A 19,457-nucleotide genomic window follows, 5' to 3' on the forward strand; every position below is an offset into this window, starting at 1 on the left:
GCAGTGTGTGTGTCGTGCCTGCTTTCTGGACAGGGACTGTGGCCGGGATGGCCGGGATGGCATCCCCTCTGCTGGGGCGCGTTGCCAGGAGATTCTCAAAACCTCAGGAACTTAGCCTGGCACTGGCTTGAAAGTCACCGAATCTCAGAGCCATCTAATCACGGAGTTTTCAACTCCACGAAACTCAGAGCAGCTTGAATTCGCCCGGCGATGGGATTGTGGAATCAGAACAGGGGAAAGGGAGGGGAAGCAGATGTGGGATGGTGACTGGGAGCCTCTCCTATAGGAGTAGGACCCAGGGGACACAATGCTGATGATGATGGTGATGACAGTGATTCACTGAGTGCCCGCTATGTGCTCTGCCCACTTCTAAGCACTCTGCACAAGGTGCACATTAAATATGCACAGAGAGGCCGGGCGCGGTGGCTCAAGCCTGTAATCCCAGCACTTTGGGAGGCCGAGACGGGTGGATCACGAGGTCAGGAGATCGAGACCATCCTGGCTAACACGGTGAAACCCCGTCTCTACTAAAAAATACAAAAAACTAGCCGGGCGAGGTGGCGGGGGCCTGTAGTCCCAGCTACTCCGGAGGCTGAGGCAGGAGAATGGCGTGAACCCGGGAGGCGGAGCTTGCAGTGAGCTGAGATCCGGCCACTGCACTCCAGCCTGGGCGACAGAGCCAGACTCTGTCTCTAAATAAATAAATAAATAAATAAATAAATAAATAAATAAATATGCACAGAGAGGAGAAGTGATTTGCACACAGCTAAGAAGAGACACATCTGGGATTTGAACCCAGGCTGTCCAAAGTTCTAGGTCACTACGCTATTCTCTCATTTTATTGAGATAACCTTTCATACAGTGCAGTGCACACATCTTAAGGCTACAGCTCAATGATTTTAAAGTTGCATCTGCAGGCCAGGTGCCGTGGCTCCCGCCTGTAATCCCAGCCCTTTGGGAGGCCCAGGAGGGCAGGTCACTTGAGGTCAGGAGTACTAGACCAGCCTGGCCAACATGGTGAAACCCTGTCTCTACTACAAATACAAAATATAGCCGGGCATGGTGGCACTCACCTATAATCCCAGCTACTTGGGAGGCTGAGGCAGGAGAATGGTGTGAACCTGAGAGGCGGAGTTTGCAGTGAGCCGAGATCGCGCTACTGCACTCCAGCCTGGGCGACAAAGCGAGACTGTGTCTCAAAAAAAATAAAAAATAAAAAAAAAAATTGCTGGGCATGGTGGCGCATGCCTGTAATCCCAGCTACTCGGGAGGCAGAGGCAGGTGAATTGCTTGAACCCGGGAGGCAGAGGTTGAGTGAGACTCCGTCTCAGGAAAAAAAAAGAAAAAAAAAAGTTGCATCTGCAAAGCTACCACCCAGATCAAGGCATAGAACCTTTCCCTCCACCCAGAAAGTTCACTGGAGCCCCTCCAGTCGCCTCCCCTCCAGAGGCAAGAGCTGATCTGGTTTCTGTCATCACACATCAGTTGTGCCTGTTCTTGAGCTTCATACAAATGAAACCTTACAGCATGTCATCTCTGTGTCTGGCTCCTTGTTCTCAGCATTATGTCTATAGGAGTCATCCATATTGTCACCTGTATCTGTGGCCCCTTCCTTATCATTCCATAACACAACTTGTCTATTCTCCTGTTGAGGGACTTTGGGGTTTCCAGTTTGGGGCTATTACAATTGGTGCTGCTAGGGACAGGAACATTCTAGTCATGTCGTTTTTTGTTTTTTGTTTTTTTTGAAACGGAGTCTTGCTTTGTCGCCCAGGCTGGAGTGCAGTGGCACCATCTCAGCTCACTGCAGCCTTCACCTCCTGGGTTCAAGCGATTCTCCTGCCTCAGCCTCCCAAGTAGCTGGGACTACAGGTGCCTGCCACCACGCCTGGCTAGTTTTTGCATTTTTAGTAGAGACTGGGTTTTGCCATGTTGGCCAGGCTGGTCTTGAACTCCTGACCTCAAGTGATCCACCCACCAACACGGTGAAACCGTCTCTACTAAAAATACAAAAACTAGCCGGGTGTGGTGGCAGGCACCTGTAATCCCAGCTACTCAGGAGGCTGAGGCAGGAGAATCACTGGAACCTGGGAGGTGGAGGTTGCAGTGAGCCGAGGTCACGCCCCTGCACTTCAGCCTGGGTGACAGAGTGAGACCCCATCTAAAAAGAAAAAAACAAAACAGACTGGATGCGGTGGTTCATGCCTGTAATCACAGCACTTTTGGAGGCTGAGGCAGGCAGATCACCTGAGGTTGGGAGTTCGAGACCAGCCTGACCAATATAGAGAAACCCTGTCTCTACTAAAAATACAAAATTAGCTGAGCGTGGTGGCACATGCCTGTAATCCCAGCTACTTGGGAGGCTGGGGCAGAAGAATTGCTTGAACCTGGGAAGCGGAGGTTCCAGCAAGCTGAGATCACGCCATTGCACTCCAGCCTGGGCAAGAATGAAACTCTGTCTCAAAAAAAAACAAAAGTGATCCACCCACCTCAGCCTCCTAAAGTGCTGAGATCACAGGCACGAGCCACCGCATCCAGCCCTCTAGTTGTGTCTTTTTTTTTTTTTTTTTGAGACAGAATCTTGCTCTGTCGCCAGGCTGGAGTGCAGTGGCACGATCTCGGCTCACTGAAATCTCTGCCTCCTGGGTTCAAGTGATTTCCCTGCCTCAGGCTCCCGAGTAGCTGGGACTATAGGCACGCACCACCACGCCCAGCTAATTTTTGTGTTTTTAATAGAGATGGGGTTTCACCACGTTGGTCAGGCTGGTTTCGAACTCCTGACCTTGTGATCTGCCCGCCTTGGCCTCCCAAAGTGCTGGGATTACAGGCGTGAGCCACCGCGCCCGGCCCTCTAGTTGTGTCTTTTAATGACAGATGTGCATTCTGTTGGGTACGCACGTGCCTGGAAGTGGAATCGCTGGTTCATGGGATAGACTATGTTTAGCTTTCATGGACGCTGCCAGACCTTTTCCAAAGTTCGAGTGCCATTCTGCGTCCAACAGCGTAAGGAAGCAGCAGCTGCTCCACATCCCCTCTCCACTGGGAATTGTCAGTCCTTTTCATTTTCATTTTCGCCACCTTGGTGGGGCAGCGAATCCATTTCTCTCGAGGCAGTCTTCCTAACACAGCCCAGGGAGGCAAGTCAGAGGGGGGGCTGGGGCCAGGCCTGGGCCTACCTGCCTTCCAATGCCAGTGTCTGGATGGCCGGGATGCTGAGCGCAAGTGTGAGTGGGTGAGTGTGCAAGTGCATGTACACACCCACCGCACAAGACAATGGCTGAGGGAGAAGCTTCCAAATCTGAGGGGGAAAGGCAGTTGGAGGGCAGTGGCCACGTGCGCTGGACACCCCTCGTGACCCCAGGGTACAGTCTGATCCCGGTAGGGGCTACATGAGCCCAGACCTCTCCTAGGAAACCCACAAATACTGCTTTATCTATCTGGTGCAGGGGAAGAGACGCTCCCATAGACAGGTGGGGAGACTGAGGCCCAGAGAGGGGAGGGCCTTCCTTGAGGTCACACAGCAGGGACAGTGACCCCAGGTTTCTGGCTGAATGCACTAAGGTCTTCCTGCTCTCCCAGCACCACTTCCTTGGGGATCCCAGGAGGCAGGGAGGAGGCCTCAGGCTGGAGGGATCCATTTTTTTTTTTTTTTTTTTTTTTTGAGACAGGGTCTCATTCTGTCGCCCAAGCTGGAGTACAGTGGCACAGTCACAGCTCACTGCAACCTCTGCCTCCTGGGTTCAAGTGACTCTCCTGACTCAGCCTTCCCAGTAGCTGGGATTACAGGCGCGCACCATCACGCCCAGCTAATTTTTTTTTTTTTTTTTTTGGTATGTTTAGTAAAGATGGGGTTTCACCATGTCGGGCAGGCTGCTCTCGAACTCCTGGCCTTAAGTGATCCACCCACCTTGGCCTCCCAAAGTGCTGGGATTACAGGCGTGAGCCACCATACCCTGCCTGGAACTCACAATCTTTTTGGGTGTTCCCTCATCTCCCAGCACACCACCCGCCTACTCCCCTAATTCAGGGCCCATCTGCCAAAGGCCCCTTCTCTCAGGGACCCCATCTCTCACCATCTCTCATGATGTATCTGCCTCAGGCCCTCCTCTCCCACATTGCCCCTGTGTCCAGGCCCCATCTCCTGAAATTCCCTTATTCAAAGTCCCCCCCCGACCCTCCCACTCCTAAGGCCCCTCCTGCAATGTCCTTGCCCCTCAGACTCCACTGTCCCCCACCCCATCTCCCACCATGGCCCATGCTGTTCGACACCTCCAGGCCTCTGCCGCTATGTTCTCCGCTCAGAACAAAGACCAGTGGGTTTTGGAATGAAATTGCTTTCATTCAGTTCCTATAAGGAAACCCAATAGCTCTCATAACAAAAGTTAATCCTGGATCTCCCACAGCCGGCCATGGAAGAGGCAGCTGGAGCTCTGTCCCAATTCTATTCTCCAAGCTCTGTCTTTCCATGGAGGTTCTTCCAAGGGCTACCTCTGCTGCTCTGGCCCTTTGAATTCAGGTGCTGCTCCCCTATTCCTGCTCGGGGGCAATCGTGCAATTGCACTCCTCATTTGGCGTTTTGTTTTGAGATAGGGTCTCACTCTGTCGCCCAGGTTGAAGTGCAGTGGCACGCTCTTGGCTCACTGCAACCTCCGCCTCCTGGGTTCAAATGATTCTCCTGCCTCAGCCTCCCAAGTAGCTGGGATTACAGGCATGTGTATTTTTTTTAGTGGAGATGGGCTTTCGCCATGTTGGCCAGTCTGGTCTTGAACTCCTGACCTCAAGTGATCCACCCGCCTGGGCCTCCCATAAGTGCTGGGATTACAGGTGTGAGACACCACACCCGGCCCCGCAGTCAAAGGAGTAGGATTTTCAAGTTTGAATCCTAGTTAGAAAACCTGATTCCAGGCCAGGTGCGATGGCTCACGCCTGTAATCCCAGCACTTTGGGAGGCTGAGGCTTAGGTGGGCGAATCACGAGGTCGGAGTTCAAGACCAGCCTGACCCAACGTGGTGAAACCCCGTCTCTACTGAAAATACAAAAATTAGCCAGGCATGGTGGCACGCACCTGTAATCCCAGCTACTTAGGAGGCCGAGGCAGGAGAATCGCTTGAACCCAGGAGGCGGAGGTTGCAATGAGCAGACATTGTGCCACTGCACTCCAGCTGGAACAACAGAGCGAAACTCCGTCTCAAAAATGAAAAAGAAAACCCGATTCCACTAAAAGCCTGGGGGTGACAAAGAGGAAATAAATAGTAACTAGCCAATCTGATCTTCAAAGTGTAACTCTTCCATCTTCAGTGTGGGGCCCTTGCAAAGGGCTTCCCTGCCTATTGCGCCACCAGCCCCTTGGACAGGGCCATCTTCCCCCCACCTCCTGGGAACGCCTTCCAGCAGGCTTCCAAGCACAAACCCTGAAGTGTCGTAGATCTTGGAAGACAAGACCTGGGCCTAAAAGAGTCACTTGGGGCCAGGCACAGTGGCTCATGCCTGTAATCCCAGCACATTGGAAGGCTGAGGTGGACGAATCCCAAGGTCAGGAGTTCGAGACCAACCTAGCCAACATGGTGAAACTCCGTCTTTACTAAAAATACAAAAAATTAGCTGGGCATAGTGGTGCACGCCTGTAATCCCAGCTAGTTGGGAGGCTGAGGCAGGAAAATCGCTTGAACTCAGGAGGCAGAGGTTGCAGTGAGCCGAGATTGTGCCATTGTACTCCAGCCTGGGCAACAAGAGTGAGACTCCATCCCAGAAAAACCCACAAAACTTCCCAACCTTTTCTCTTTCCCAATTTCACTCCCTCCTGTCCAAAGGTGTGTGTGTTTGCAGGTGGGGGGGGGGATGCGGAGGTGTCCCTAGTCCCAACTCATTCATCTTTGGGACTCCACAAAGTGGGGCAGGGGGCAACCTCAGATACCCCTCCAGCAACCATGACCCACTCACTAGCCTCAATCTCTTGAGGAAGGAATCAATTTCCACAAACTCTCTAAATCTTTCTACTCAAAATGTGGTCCATGGACCAGCGGCATCAGCATCACCTGGGAACTCAGAAATGCGAATTATGGGCTCCACCCCAGACTTGCTGAATGAGAACATCTGGGGTGGGGCCCAGGAGTCTGTTTTAGCAAGCCCTCTAGTTGTTTTTTTATGCCCTCTAGAGTCAGAACGACAGCTCTGCACGGTCCCCATTGTGCCCTGCCTGGGAGAGTACACAACACCCTCTTCTGCCATTAGAGCTCCCATAACGCCCTCGTTCCTGACAGCGCACCTGCACCCTCCTGAAACTACAGGTCCCACAATGCCCAGAGGTGCGCGCCGTCACTTTCTGGGATTATATCTCCCAAGGTGTCTTGCGAGTCAGACCGCCATCATGGCGCCCAGCCTCCCAGCCACCGTCAGGACTACAACTCCCACAATGATCGGCGGCAGAACTACAGTCCCCAGCTGCTCCCGAGCGGCGCCACGTCGACTCCGCTGGGTGGGGCCGGCCTCGGGCGGGGCCGGCGGGGTCTGGAGGGTACCGGGCTGGTTACAGCAGCTCTACCCCTCAGGACGCAGACATGGCAGCCCAGAAGGACCAGCAGAAAGATGTCGAGGCGGAAGGGCTGAGCGCCACGTGAGCGAGCCGGCTCTAGGCCCTCGGACCCGAGGCCCGGGAGTCCGGGACCCCGGCCCCCTCCTCCCTCGAGTGCCCGGAGTCCCAGCCCCGAGACGCACAAGTGCTGGCCCCGGTCTCCTCTAATGGGACCCTGGCGTCTGGGCCCCTACCCCCCTCCCCGCCTGCGATTCAGTAATCTGGGGTCCCGGGAGGGAGTCCAAGCCCCTTTAAACCCCTTCTTTTGCGGGGGTCTGAGGCTCCATCCCGGTCCACCACTGACCCGGCCCCACCCCTCGCAGGACCCTGCTGCCGAAGCTGATTCCCTCCGGTGCAGGCCGGGAGTGGCTGGAGCGGCGCCGCGCGACTATCCGGCCGTGGGGCACCTTCGTGGACCAGCAGCGTTTCTCACGGCCCCGCAACCTGGGCGAGCTGTGCCAGCGCCTAGTACGCAACGTGGAGTACTACCAGAGCAACTATGTGTTCGTGTTCCTGGGCCTCATCCTGTACTGCGTGTGAGTGCATCCCGGGCCCTGCACCCGCACTAGCCCCGACCGGGTGGACCCCTCCTCTCACAGCTCAGGCCCCGCCCTCCAGCGCCCGGGCCCTCCTCTCACCACCCAGGCCCCGCTCCTACCGCCCAGGCCCCTCCCCTCACCGCCCAGGCCCCTCCTCTCACCGCCCAGGCCGGCCCCGCCCCCAAGGATTGGCTCTGCTAGACCTACTTTGTCACCAAAGGGCCAGGTCCCTACCCCACCATCACCCTGGCCAGGATGCAGTGTGACTGAATGTCACCTGGCCCTCCCTGGTCTCCAGAATGTAGCTTGCCTCCCGCCGGTGGAGAAGGCCAGGGCTCCCTGGCTGGCCAGCCCCAGCTGCCTAACCGCTGCCTCCCTGCACTCCTCCTCCAGGGTGACGTCCCCTATGTTGCTGGTGGCTCTGGCTGTCTTTTTCGGCGCCTGTTACATTCTCTATCTGCGCACCTTGCAGTCCAAGCTTGTGCTTTTTGGTGAGAAACCCCCTGCCCAGATGAATCCTTTGTCCCTCGAATCTTGGTCTTTTGGAATGCAAACCTCAGACCCCAAATCCAAGTCCTTCAAAACCCAAGTCCGCCCAAGCCTAGATGTACACTAGATCCCCCAAACCTGATCCTTTAAAAATCTCAGACACAACCGATGCTCCCATCGAGTCTCAGCCCCCTCAAATTGCTATTCCTCAAACCTAGGCTCCACCTGGCTGCTGTGCCTTAAACCTACTCCTCTTCAAACCACATGACTCCTCCCCTCTCTCCTCCCCTTGCCGCTTTCTGCGGCAAGCATCAGCTGCAGGTGCCCACACTGGACACCAGGTGGCGAACTTACACTGGTCTAGATCTGTTCCCGTTTCTTTTTTTTTTGAGACGGAGTCTCGCTCTCTTGCCCAGGCTGGAGTGCAGTGGCCGGATCTCAGCTCACTGCAAGCTCTGCCTCCCGGGTTCACGCCATTCTCCGGCCTCAGCCTCCCGAGTAGCTGGGACTACAGGCGCCCGCCACCTCGCCCGGCTAGTTTTTTGTATTTCTTAGTAGAGACGGGGTTTCACCGTGTTAGCCAGGAAGGTCTGGATCTCCTGACCTCGTGATCCACCCGTCTCGGCCTCCCAAAGTGCTGGGATTACAGGTTTGAGCCACCGCGCCCGGCCTCTGTTCCCGTTTCTTTTCCTGCTTTCTGGGATGTGACCAGAAAGAACTTGGAACTTGGGGAAGCTGAGGAGTGTGTTTCATGTGGTTCCCAGACTAGTACCAAGGACCACTGGGAGAACAAAATGCCAGGGGAAATTCCCCCCAGGGGAAAATCAAGGTTTGGAGTGGGGTCAGGGAGTTGGGATTGGGCAGTCAGGTAGACCTGAAGGCCAGGCTCTTCAGGGGCCTGCAAGTTATGTGCATGACGGGCTTAGGGGGAGGGAGCACCTGAAGCACAGGCACCAGAGCATGCAGACCCCATCCCTGAGACTTCTATGAGAAGCCTGAAGTTGGTATTTTTATGTGAAATCATTCACTTTGCCAGCCACAAATCACATCCTTGTAAAACATCTCAAAACAAACACACATCCACAGGTCAGATTTGGCCCTTGGGCCACCAGTTTGAGACCCCTGGTCTGCGTGAGGGTTGCAGCAGGAGAGCCCTAGTCTAGGGAGCAGGAAGCTGGGATCCCAGGAACTTCCTGGAGGATGTGGGGCAGAGGGCAGAGCGTGGGGCTGAGGCAGGCGAGGACGGTGTGCTGTGTTCTGGAGGGCAGTGAGGACACCAGGGGAGCAGGGTGACCCCAGGACCTGGAGGGCCTTGGCATGAGGAGTTTGGATTTGATCCCGAGGACCTGAAGCTTATACAGATTGTTGGGGGGCAGCAGGGGTTACTCTGGGAGAGGGCATGAAGGGTCAGAACAGCGCCCCAATGCCATCTGCTTTCAGGCCGAGAGGTGAGCCCAGCGCATCAGTACGCTCTGGCTGGAGGCATCTCCTTCCCCTTCTTCTGGCTGGCTGGTGCGGGCTCGGCCGTTTTCTGGGTGCTGGGTGAGTACAGGGTCTGAGCAGCTGGGGTGGATGGTGGGGGCCAGGTACAGGAGCATGGCCCTGAGCTGCCGGCTTTCCTGCAGGAGCCACCCTGGTGGTCATCGGCTCCCATGCTGCCTTCCACCAGATTGAGGCTGTGGACGGGGAGGAGCTGCAGATGGAACCCGTGTGAGGTGTCTTCCGGGACCTGCCAGCCTCCCGGGCCAGCTGCCCCGCCCCTGCCTACTCCTGTCCTGCACAGCTCTGCTGCTCGGGCCCATAGTGCCGTCCCATCACAAGCCCGGGGAGGGATCCCGCCTTTGAAAATAAAGCTGTTACGGGTGTCATTCAGGAAATACTCCCCCAGCATCTTCTGTGGGTCTCTATGGGTGCAGCTGGGAATACTGTGCAGATCAGGGTTGGGGTGGAACCTGGGGTGTGGGCAAGATGATAAGGTAAACAGGTAAAATATTAATGGGATGCCCAATGGTGGTGAGTGCTGAGGAGGAGAAAAGAGTTGAGAAGGACAGTGTGCCGGGGGTCCCCGAGACCACCCCCGGGTTTGATGGTTCTCTAGGACTTGGGAATCAGAGAGCACCCCAGGTTTGATGGTTCTCTAGGACTTGGGAATCAGAGAGCACCCCAGGTTTGATGGTTCTCTAGGACTCAGGACTCAGTATGCAATTGCACTGATAGCTCTGATTTACTCTCATCAAAGGATATGGAGCCAAGTCAGCCAAAAGAAAAGGTACATGGAGTGAACTCAGGAAACCAGGCATGCACTTCCAGAGGCCACACCTGATTCCTCCAGCAGTGGATCATGGTGACATGTGTGAAATGTCAGCCAGGGACACTCTGATCCTAGCCTCAGCGCCCTCAGTTTCATGGGGGCAGCTACAAGAGCACCTTCTCTCCAACACATACCAAAATGCCAGGCTCCCAGAAAGAAGGCCTGTGCCTGCACAAACAGCCTAGATAGACGCAGCGAGCCCCTCTATCAGGAAGTGATAAGACCCCTCCTGACACCCAAGTTCCCAGCCAAGGACCAGCTGTGCACCCAGGCCTGTCTAAAGACAGCAGTCTGGGGTAGAACCTGCCAGGTTAACTCTTTTCTGCACAGAGAAAGTTCTGGAGTGAGTTGCAAGTTAAAGAGGGTGACCAGAAAAGGCCTCCCTGATGTGACATTCACCAAAGACCTAAACTGAGAGAGGGAGCAGCCCAGATCCCTTGGAGGAAGAATAATTGGGGCACAGGAAGCCACAGGGGCATAGCCCAGGAGATGGCAGCAGCCGGGAGGCTCGAGGGCAGCCAGGAGGCGGGTGTGGCTGGGGCAGATAAGCGAGAGGGACAGAGGGGGAGGCCAGGGAGCCTTGTGGGCCACGGTGAGGGCTCTGGGTTTACTCTGCATGAGATGAAAGACATACAGTTTGCTTTTGTGAGACGGGTTTTGCTTTGTTTCCCAGGCTGGTCTCAAATTCCTGGGCTCAAGTGATTCTCCCCCTGCAGCCTCCCAAAGTTCTGGGAGTACTGGTGTGAGCCACTATGTTCAGCCCAGTTTGCTTCTTGCCTTTTCTTTTTTGAGACAGAGTCTCACTTTATGGCCCAGGATGGAGTGCAGTGGCGTGACCACCACTCACTGCAACATCTACCTCTTGGGCTCAAGTGATCCTCCCGCCTCAGCCTCCTGAGCAGCTGGGACCACAGGTGCACGCCACCACGCCCAGCTAATTTTTTAAAAAGTTTTCGTTAGACAAGAGTCTCACTATGTTGCCTGGCCTGGTTTCAAACTCCTGGGCTGAAGCAATCCTCCTGCCTCAGCCTCTCAAAGTGCTGGGATTACAGGCATGAGCCACCGTGCTGGGTCCAGTTTGCCTTTCATCATGAGGTGAAGACTGCCACGTGGTAGCAGTAACAAAAGAGAAACACACTTGGGAGGGAAAGTGCCAGGCAGATGAATACAAGGGAGGTGGCTGAGAGGGCCTGAGAAGTGATTTTATTTTTTATTTTTATTTATTTTTTTGAGATGGAGTTTGTCTGTGTCTCCCAGGCTGGAGTACAATGGCACAATCTCGGCTCACTGTAACCTCCACCTCCCAGATTCAAGCTGTTCTGCCTCAGTCTCCTGAGTAGCTGGGATTACAGGTGCCTACCAACAGGCCTGGCTAATTTTTGCATTTTTATTTTTTAATTTTTTTGAGACGGAGTTTCGCTCTTGTTGCCCAGGCTGGAGTGCAATGGTGCGATCTCGGCTCACTGCAACCTCCGCCTCCCGGGTTCAAGTGATTCTCCTGCCTCAGCCTCCCAAGTAGCTGGGATTACAGGCGCCCACCACCACGACTGGCTAATTTTTTTGTATTTTTACTAGAAATAGGGTTTCACTATGTTGCCCAGGCTGGTCTCGAACTCCTGACCTCAGGTGATCCACCCACCTTGGCCTCCCAAAGTGCTGGGATTATAGGCCTGACCCACCGTGCCTGACCAATGACTTTAGATAGGGGTGGTCTGGGAGGGCTTTCTGAGGAAACGCAAGAAGAGCTGTGGGTGGAGTTTCCCAAGAAGAGGGCCAGCAAATGCCAAGGCCTCTGGGATGCAGCCCCCCAGCCTCTCCAACCTCGTGTCTCCTCAGCGAAACCCACCTACTCATCGTTGATGCAGCACATTGGTGCTCACCCAGGGCCCGCTGATGCCCAATGTTGTTCTGGAATTCTCCTGTCAGATATGGTGGCCAGCCACATGCGGCTGCCTCAAACACAGCTGGTCCAAACTGACACATGCTATGAGTGTGAAATGCGCACCAGACTTCAAAGATTTAGTGTGAAAATGGAGTAAAATATCTCATTAATAACTTTTATAGGCTGGGCATGGGGGCTCACACCTATAATCCCAGCACTTTTGGGAGGCTGAGGCAGGCAGATCACTTGAGGCCAGGAGTTTTAGACCAGCCTGGCCAATATGGTGAAACCCTGTGTCTACTAAAAGTACAAAAATTGACCAGGCACAGTGTTTCACACCTGTAATCCTAGCACTTTGGGAGACTGAGACAGGTGGATCATGAGGTCAGGAGATCGAGACTATCCTGGCTAACATGGTGAAACCCCGTCTCTACTAAAAAATACAAAAAGTTAGCCGGGCATGGTGGCAGGCGCCTGTAGTCCCAGCTACTTGGCGGGAGAATGGCGTGAACACGGGAGGCGGAGCTTGCAGTGAGCCGAGATCGTGCCACTGCACTCCACCCTGGGCGACAGAGCAAGACTCCGGCTCAAAACAAACAAACAAAAAAACCATTATTAAGCCTGGGCACCGTGGCTCACGCCAGTATAATCCTAACACCTTGGGAAGCGTAGGTGGGAGGATTGCATGAGCCCAAGAGTTTGAGACCAGCCTGGATAACACAACGAGACCTCCATCTCTGCCAAAAAGTGAACAGTTATTTGGGCATGGTAGTGTGGGCCTGTAGTCCCAACTACTTGGGAGGCTGAGGTGGGAGGATCACTTGAGCCCAGGAGTTCAATCCTACAGTGAGCCATGACTGTGCCATTGCACTCAGCCTGGGCAACATAGAGAGACCCCATCTCTTCAAAAAAACAAACAAACAAGAGTTGCTGGGTGTGGTGGCTCATGCCTATAATCCCAGCACTCTGGGAAGCCAAGGTGGGTGGACTGCATGAGCTCAGAACTTCAAGACCAGCCTGGGCAACATGGCAACACCCAGGCAACACCCTATCTCTACAAAAAATACAAAAACTAGCCAGGCATGGTGGCGCATGCCTGTGGTCCCAGCTACTGGGGAGGCAGAGGTGGGAGGATTGCTTGAGCCCAGAAGGTCAAGGCTACAGTGGGCCGAGACTGTACCACCACTGCACTCCAGCCTGGGTGACAGAGCGAGACCCTATCTCAAAAAAAAGGCGGGGGCGGGGGCGGGGCGGGGTGCAGATTAAATAGAAAATTGCGGCCGGGCGCGGTGGCTTACACCTGTAATCCCAGCACTTTGGGAGGCCGAGACGGGTGGATCATGGGGTCAGGAAATCGAGACCATCCTGGCTAACACGGTGAAACCCCATCCCTACTAAAAATGCAAAAACTAGCTGGGCGTGTGGTGGGCGCCTGTAATCCCAGCTGTTCGGGAGGCTGAGGCGGGAGAATGGCGTGAACCCAGGAGGTGGAGCTTGCAGTGAGCTGAGATCGTGCCACTGCACTCCAGCCTGGGCTACAGAGCGAGACTCCGTCTCAAAAAAAAAAAAAAAAAAGAAAATTGCAAGTTAGCCCGGGCTTGATGGCTCACTCCTGTAATCCTAGCACTTTGCAAGGTGGATCACGAGGTCAGGAGATCGAGACTATCCTGGCTAACATGGTGAAACCCTGTCTCTACTAAAAAATACAAAAAATTAGCCGGGTGTAGTGGCAGGCGCCTGTAGTCCCAGCTACTCGGTGGGAGAATGGCGTCAACCTGGGAGGCCGAGGTGGGCGGATCACCTGAGGTCAAGAGTTTGAAACCAGCCTGGCCAACATGGCGAAATGCTGTCTCTACTAAAAATACAAAAATTAGCCCGGTATGGTGGCATGTACCTATAATCCCAGCTACTCAGGAGGCTGAGGCAGGAGAATCGCTTGAACCTGGGGGGCAGAGGTTGCAGTGAGCCAAGGTCATGCCACTGCACTCCAATCTGGGTGACAGAGGGAGATTCCCTAGAAAAAAAAAAAATTGTAAGTCACCTCTATGGCTTATATTCTGTTTTATTGGACACACTGGCTTGCTTAGATGCTGGGGAAATGGCAGTGCCGGAAACAGACAAGGCCCTGCCATCTGGGAGCTCACATTCAGTGGGAGACGTGCAGGAAACACAAATAGAACCACCAACAATCAGGACACTCAGAGAGGGGTAAACGCTCCAGAGCCAAACAAACTGGAGAGCTGCTCAGCGCGCAGGGCCTTGCTGGGGACTGAGGGGCCGCTTGCCCCCTGGTGCAGGTCTGTCTCGGGGGAAGAGTGTTGGAGCCAGAGGGAACAGCAAGTGCAGAGGCCCTGAGGTCTGATCTGCTCAATAACAGGGCGGTGCCCCTGGTCAGTCCCAGAGACCACACTGGGGAGGATACTGGGGACCAGATCACATAGGACCTGTGGGCCATGGTAAGGTCTTTGGATTTTGCCTTAAAATGTGAAACTATAGAAGGACATTGAATAGGGAAGAGGCAGGGTCTGGTGAGAATGTTAGAGATATCCCTCTGGAGGCTGGGCGCGGTGGCTCACACCGGTAATCCCAGCACTTTGGGAGGCCGAGGCTGGAGGATTGCTTTGGCCCAGGAGTTTGAGACGAGCCTGAGTAACATGGCGAAACCCCGTCTCTACTAAAAATACAAAAATTAGCGGGGCGTGGTGGCACACACCTGTGGTCCCAGCTACTGAGGAGGCTGAGGTGGGAGAATCGCCTAAGCACAGAAGGCAGAGGCTGCATTGAGCAGAGATCATGCCACTGCACTCCAGCCTGGGCAACCAGAGTGAGATCTTGTCTCAAAAAGAAAAAAAAGAGGCCAGGCGTGGTGGCTCATGCCTGTAATCCCAGCACTTTGGGAGGCCGAGGCGGGCGGATCACAAGGTCAGGAGATTGAGACCACGGTGAAACCCCGTCTCTACTAAAAATACAAAAAATTAGCGGGGCGTGGTGGGCGCCTGTAGTCCTAGCTACTTGGGAGGCTGAGGCAGGAGAATGGCGTGAACCCAGGAGGCGGAGCTTGCAGTGAGCTGAGATCGCGCCACTGCACTCCAGCCTGGGGGACAGAGCCAGACTCCATCTCAAAAAAAAAAAATAAAGAAAGAAAGAGAGAGAGAGAAAAGAAGAAGGAGGAGGAGGAGGAAGAGGAGGAGGAGAGGAAAGGAGAGGGGAAAAGGGAAGGGAAAAAGAAAAGGAAAAGAGGGGAAAGGAGGGGAGGGGAGGGGCGGAGAAGGGAGGAGAGGGGAAGGGAAGGGGAAGGGAAGGGTGGGGAGGAGAGGGTTATCCCTGTGAGGTTGTGTGGCGGATGGGCTGGAGGGAGGGAGACCAGGGAGGATGATCCTAACAGGGGAAGATGGGGCAGGGAATGGGGTGGAGAGGCGGGACAGGGAAGAGTGATTCAGGAGGTTGAAGGACAGGCCTTGGTGGCAGACCTGCGTGGGAGGTGAGTGGGAGGAAGCAGGAAGACCCCCAGGCTTCAGACTTCCCACAATGGGAAGACCAGGGGGAGCCCGGGTGTCTTGACTCCACACAGGAGTGCACTTCCAGAATCTGCCACCAGAGGGCGGTCAAGTGCTTCTGTCAGGGAGGGAGCTAGAGATGGACTCCTGGGGGACCAGGCAGGGTGGGGACCTGGGGTGCCCCCAGCCAAGTCAGGTCACCTGGGTAGGTGGCCAGGGTTCCAATCCCAATTTTGGAGCAGCAGAGGGTGTTTGTTGACCTCAATGCCAGTATTCCCTGGGGGAGACTGCGTGTCCGTGCCAATGTTGGTGGGTGGATGCTAGGTCCAGTCTACATCGCTGGGTTTGCAGTGAATATGGTCGAGATGCTTTGCTTGGAGGCTACTGATGCCAAGGACCCAAGGACCCAGCTCTCAGATCACAGAGGCAGCAGGCTAGAGCTGCGGGTCAGGGGGAGGTTGATACTCAGGTCAAAGGCTTATTCTGAAGGCAACTGGCTACAGGTCTCAAATTCTGGTGTTGAGTTATTGAGATGCTGAGACCAGAAGCTTCCATCTGGGGTGATCAAGATTAGGGTCCCAGGGTCAGACGTGGTGGTTCATGCAATGTTGTTCATGTAATTCCAACATTTTGGAAGGCCAAGACCAGAAGCTTCCATCTGGGGGGATCAAGACTAGGGTCCTGGGGCAGGACGTGGTGGTTCATGCCTGTAATTCCAGCACTTTGGAAGTCCAAAACACTTGAACCCAGGAGTTCAAGATCAGCCTGGGCGACATAGTGAGACTCCATCAAAAAAATGAAAACCTGCCAGACGCGGTGGCTCACGCCTGTAATCCCAGCCTGGCCAACATGGTGAAACCTGTCTCTACTCAAAATGAAAAAAAAAAAAAATTATCCGGGCATGGTGGCGCACGCTTGTAATCCCAGCTACTCGGGAGACTGAGGCAGGAGAATCACTTGAACCCAGGAGGTGGAGGTTGCAGTGATCTGAGATTGTGCCATTGCACTCTAGCCTAGGCGAAAGAGCGAGACTCCATCTCCAGAAAAAATAATAAATAAACTAAATAAAAATAAACTAGCTGGGCATGGTGGCATATACCTGTAGTCCCAGCTAGTCCCGCCAAGGCAGGAGGATCCCTTGAGGGCAGGGGTTCAAAACTAGCCTGGGCAACATAGTGAGACCCCATCTCTACAACAAAAAACAAAAAAAATTAGCTGGGCATGGTGGCAACTGCCTGCAGTCCCAGCTATTCAAAAGGCTGAGGGAGGACCTCTTGAGCCCAGGAGTTTGAGGCTGAAGCGAGCCATGATTGCACCACTGCACTCCAGCCTAGGTGACAGAGCAAGACCCTGTCTCAAAAAAATAAAACCTAGTTTGGGGGCAAATGGTTGGTTGTGGTAGTCAAGATGCATTGTTTATGGGTGACTAACACTGAGGACTCAGATTCTCACTTTGACAAGATGGATGCTGGGGCTCAAGATCCTGACAGAGCAAGACTCTGTCTCGAGAAAAAATACATTAATTAATTAATAAAAATAAAAACCAAAACACTAGGGTACCATTTCTCTATCTCTCCTGAACAACCTTGAGATTCGAGGTTTGGTTTGGGGTAGGAGAAATTGGAGGGCTTGGTGTTTCATCAAGGGGACAGAGACCAAAGGTCTTGTCTATTTTGGTGACAGTCTGGGATCCAGCTGGCTGGTTGGAAGTGACAGATTGGGAATCTGGTTGTCTTGTTTGGTGGCGTAGCCTGGGGTCCAGTTTCTGATTTGGGGTAACAGTAATTGGAGATCTGTTTGGGAGGCTGAGGTGAGAGGATTGCTTGAAGCCAGGAGTTTGAAAGCAGCTTGGGTAAAGTAAATGAGGTCCCATCTCTACAAAAAAAAAGAAAAATTAGCTGGGCATGGTGGTGCATGCCTGTCGTCCCAGCTACTTGGGAGGCTGAGACGGGAGGATCACTTGAGTCCAAGAGTTTGACGCTGCAGTGAGCTAGGATCATGACACTTCACTCCAGCCTCGGAGACCCTGTCTTTAAAAAAGAAAATGAGGTCAGTTCTCAAAAAAATAAATTTTTTTTTGAAACAGGCTCTCGCTCCGTCACTCAGGCTGGAGTGCAGTGGCGCAATCTCTGCTCATTGAAACCGCCGCCTCCCGGGTTCAAGCAATTCTCCTGCCTCAGCCTCCCAAGTAGCTGGGACTACAGGCGCCCGCCACCATGCCCGGCTAATGTTTTGTATTTTTAGTAGAGACGGGGTTTCACCATGTTGGCCAGAATGGAGTCAATCTTCTGACCTCGTGATCCGCCTGCCTCGGCCTCCCAAAGTGCTGGGATTACAGGTGTGAGCCACCGTGTTCGGCCTTATTTTATTTTTTTAGACAGAGTCTAACTGTGTCACCCAGGCTGGAGTGCAGTGGTGCGATCTCAGCTCACTGCAACCTCCACCTCCTGGGTTCAAGCGATTCTCTTGCCTCAACTTCTCAAGTAGCTGGGATTACAGGCACCCGCCATAACGCCTGGCTAATTTTGTACTTTTAGCAGAGAAAAGGTTTCACCATGTTGATCAGGCTGGTCTCAAAATCCTAAACTCAAGTGACCTGCCTGCCTTGGTCTCCCAAAGTGCATGGATTACAGGCCCGAACCACCACACCCAGCCTATTTTATTTAGTTTTATTTTATTTTTATTTTATTTTTGAGACAGGGTCGTACTCTGTTGCCCAAGCTGGAGTGAGGTAGCATGATCATGGCTCACTGTGGCCTTGACCTCCCTGGGCTCAGATCCCACCTAGGCCTCCTGGGACTACAGGCACGTGCCGCCATGCCCAGCTAATTTGTTTTGTTTTGTTTTGTTTTGATAGAGACAGGGTCCCACTATGTTGCCTAAACTGATCTCGAACTCCTGGGCTCATCCACTTGCCAATTTGTGGTGACAGTTTAGATCTCGTTGTCTATTTTGATGTGCCAGACATTACTTATCCATGTCATGTTTGGGGTGACAGAGACTACTGGTCTTGCTTTCTAGTTTGGGGTGACAGTGACTGGGGTCCTTTTGTCCAGTTTGGACTGACAGTGATTGGGGTTCAGTTGTACATCTGGGGGAGGCAGAGACTCAGATCAGTCATCTAGTTTTGGGTGATGAGACCAGAAGTCAAGGCCTGCCTTGGGGTAACAGAGATGGGGATACAGTTTCCCGGTTCTGGGTGGCAGAGACTGCCTGGTTTGGGGAACTGAGACTCAGGGCGTAGTTGTGCAGCTGGAGGGATGAGACTGAGAGGTGCCTGTTTTGGTTTGGGGCGGCAGGAGCTGTCATTTCAGTCCTCTAGCCTGGGGCGCAGAGTCCAGGGTGCTGGTCCCTTCTAAACGTGGCTGACCCTGAGAGTGCTGATGCCTGAATGTTCCTGGGACAACTGAGTCAAGGGTTTCCTGCACTCAGGTGTGGGGTCTCTGAGTGAGTGTGGCCAGAGGTGTGGAGCTTCGTGTGCAGGTCACTGAAGCTGGGAGTCTGGGCATTTGGAATGGAGGTGTCAAGAGGTCAGGGCCCCAGGACTCAGGACCCACTTGAAGGGTGCTTCATGTCTATGACATGGAGAGCCAGTGTTTTCAAGGTACCTCCACAACTGTGGGTGGCAGTGATAGAGACCCCTGGGGGAAGATGGAGACTGGGGCTCTAATGTCTGACCTAGGGGTCGCTGTGGCCAGGGTACACGTAACCTTGGGATTTCTGGCCCTGGAGACCCAGCTGCCCTTTACTGGACACAAGAGGATCCTGTGGGTCTAAAGCCTAGTCTGGGCCGGGTGCAGTGGCTCACGCCTGTGATCCCAGCACTTTGGGAGGCTGAGGCAGGTAGATTGCCTGAGGTTAGGAGTTTGAGACCAGCCTGGCCAACATGGTGAGACCCCATCTCTACTAAAAATACAAAAATTAGCTGGGGTGGTGGAGTGCGCCTGTAATCCCAGCTACTTGGGAGGCTGAGGCAGGAGAATCGCTTGAACCCAGGAGGTGGAGGTTGCAGTGAACCAACATTGCGCCACTGCACTCTAGCCTGGGCAACAGAGTGAGACTCCATCTCCAAATAAATAAATAAATAAATAAAATAAATAAAAATAAACTAGCTGGGCATGGTGGCACATACCTGTAGTCCCAGCTAGTCCCACCAAGGTAGGAGGAT

General features: G+C 53.8%; 1 protein-coding gene across 1 annotated transcript; it reads left to right on the forward strand.

Moving 5' to 3' along the window:
- The first annotated feature begins 6,464 nt into the window (after nt 1–6,464).
- Nucleotides 6,465–9,476, forward strand: RABAC1 (Rab acceptor 1). The gene is made up of 5 exons (XM_003915605.3): nt 6,465–6,613; nt 6,895–7,107; nt 7,504–7,601; nt 9,040–9,141; nt 9,225–9,476. The coding sequence occupies exons 1-5, from the start codon at nt 6,558–6,560 to the stop codon at nt 9,311–9,313; spliced, it is 558 nt and encodes a 185-aa protein (XP_003915654.1). The 5' UTR covers nt 6,465–6,557; the 3' UTR covers nt 9,314–9,476.
- The last annotated feature ends 9,981 nt before the right edge of the window (nt 9,477–19,457 follow it).

The sequence above is a fragment of the Papio anubis genome, chromosome 20, assembly GCF_008728515.1.
Source record: "Papio anubis isolate 15944 chromosome 20, Panubis1.0, whole genome shotgun sequence".
Taxonomy (NCBI): Eukaryota; Metazoa; Chordata; class Mammalia; order Primates; family Cercopithecidae; genus Papio; species Papio anubis.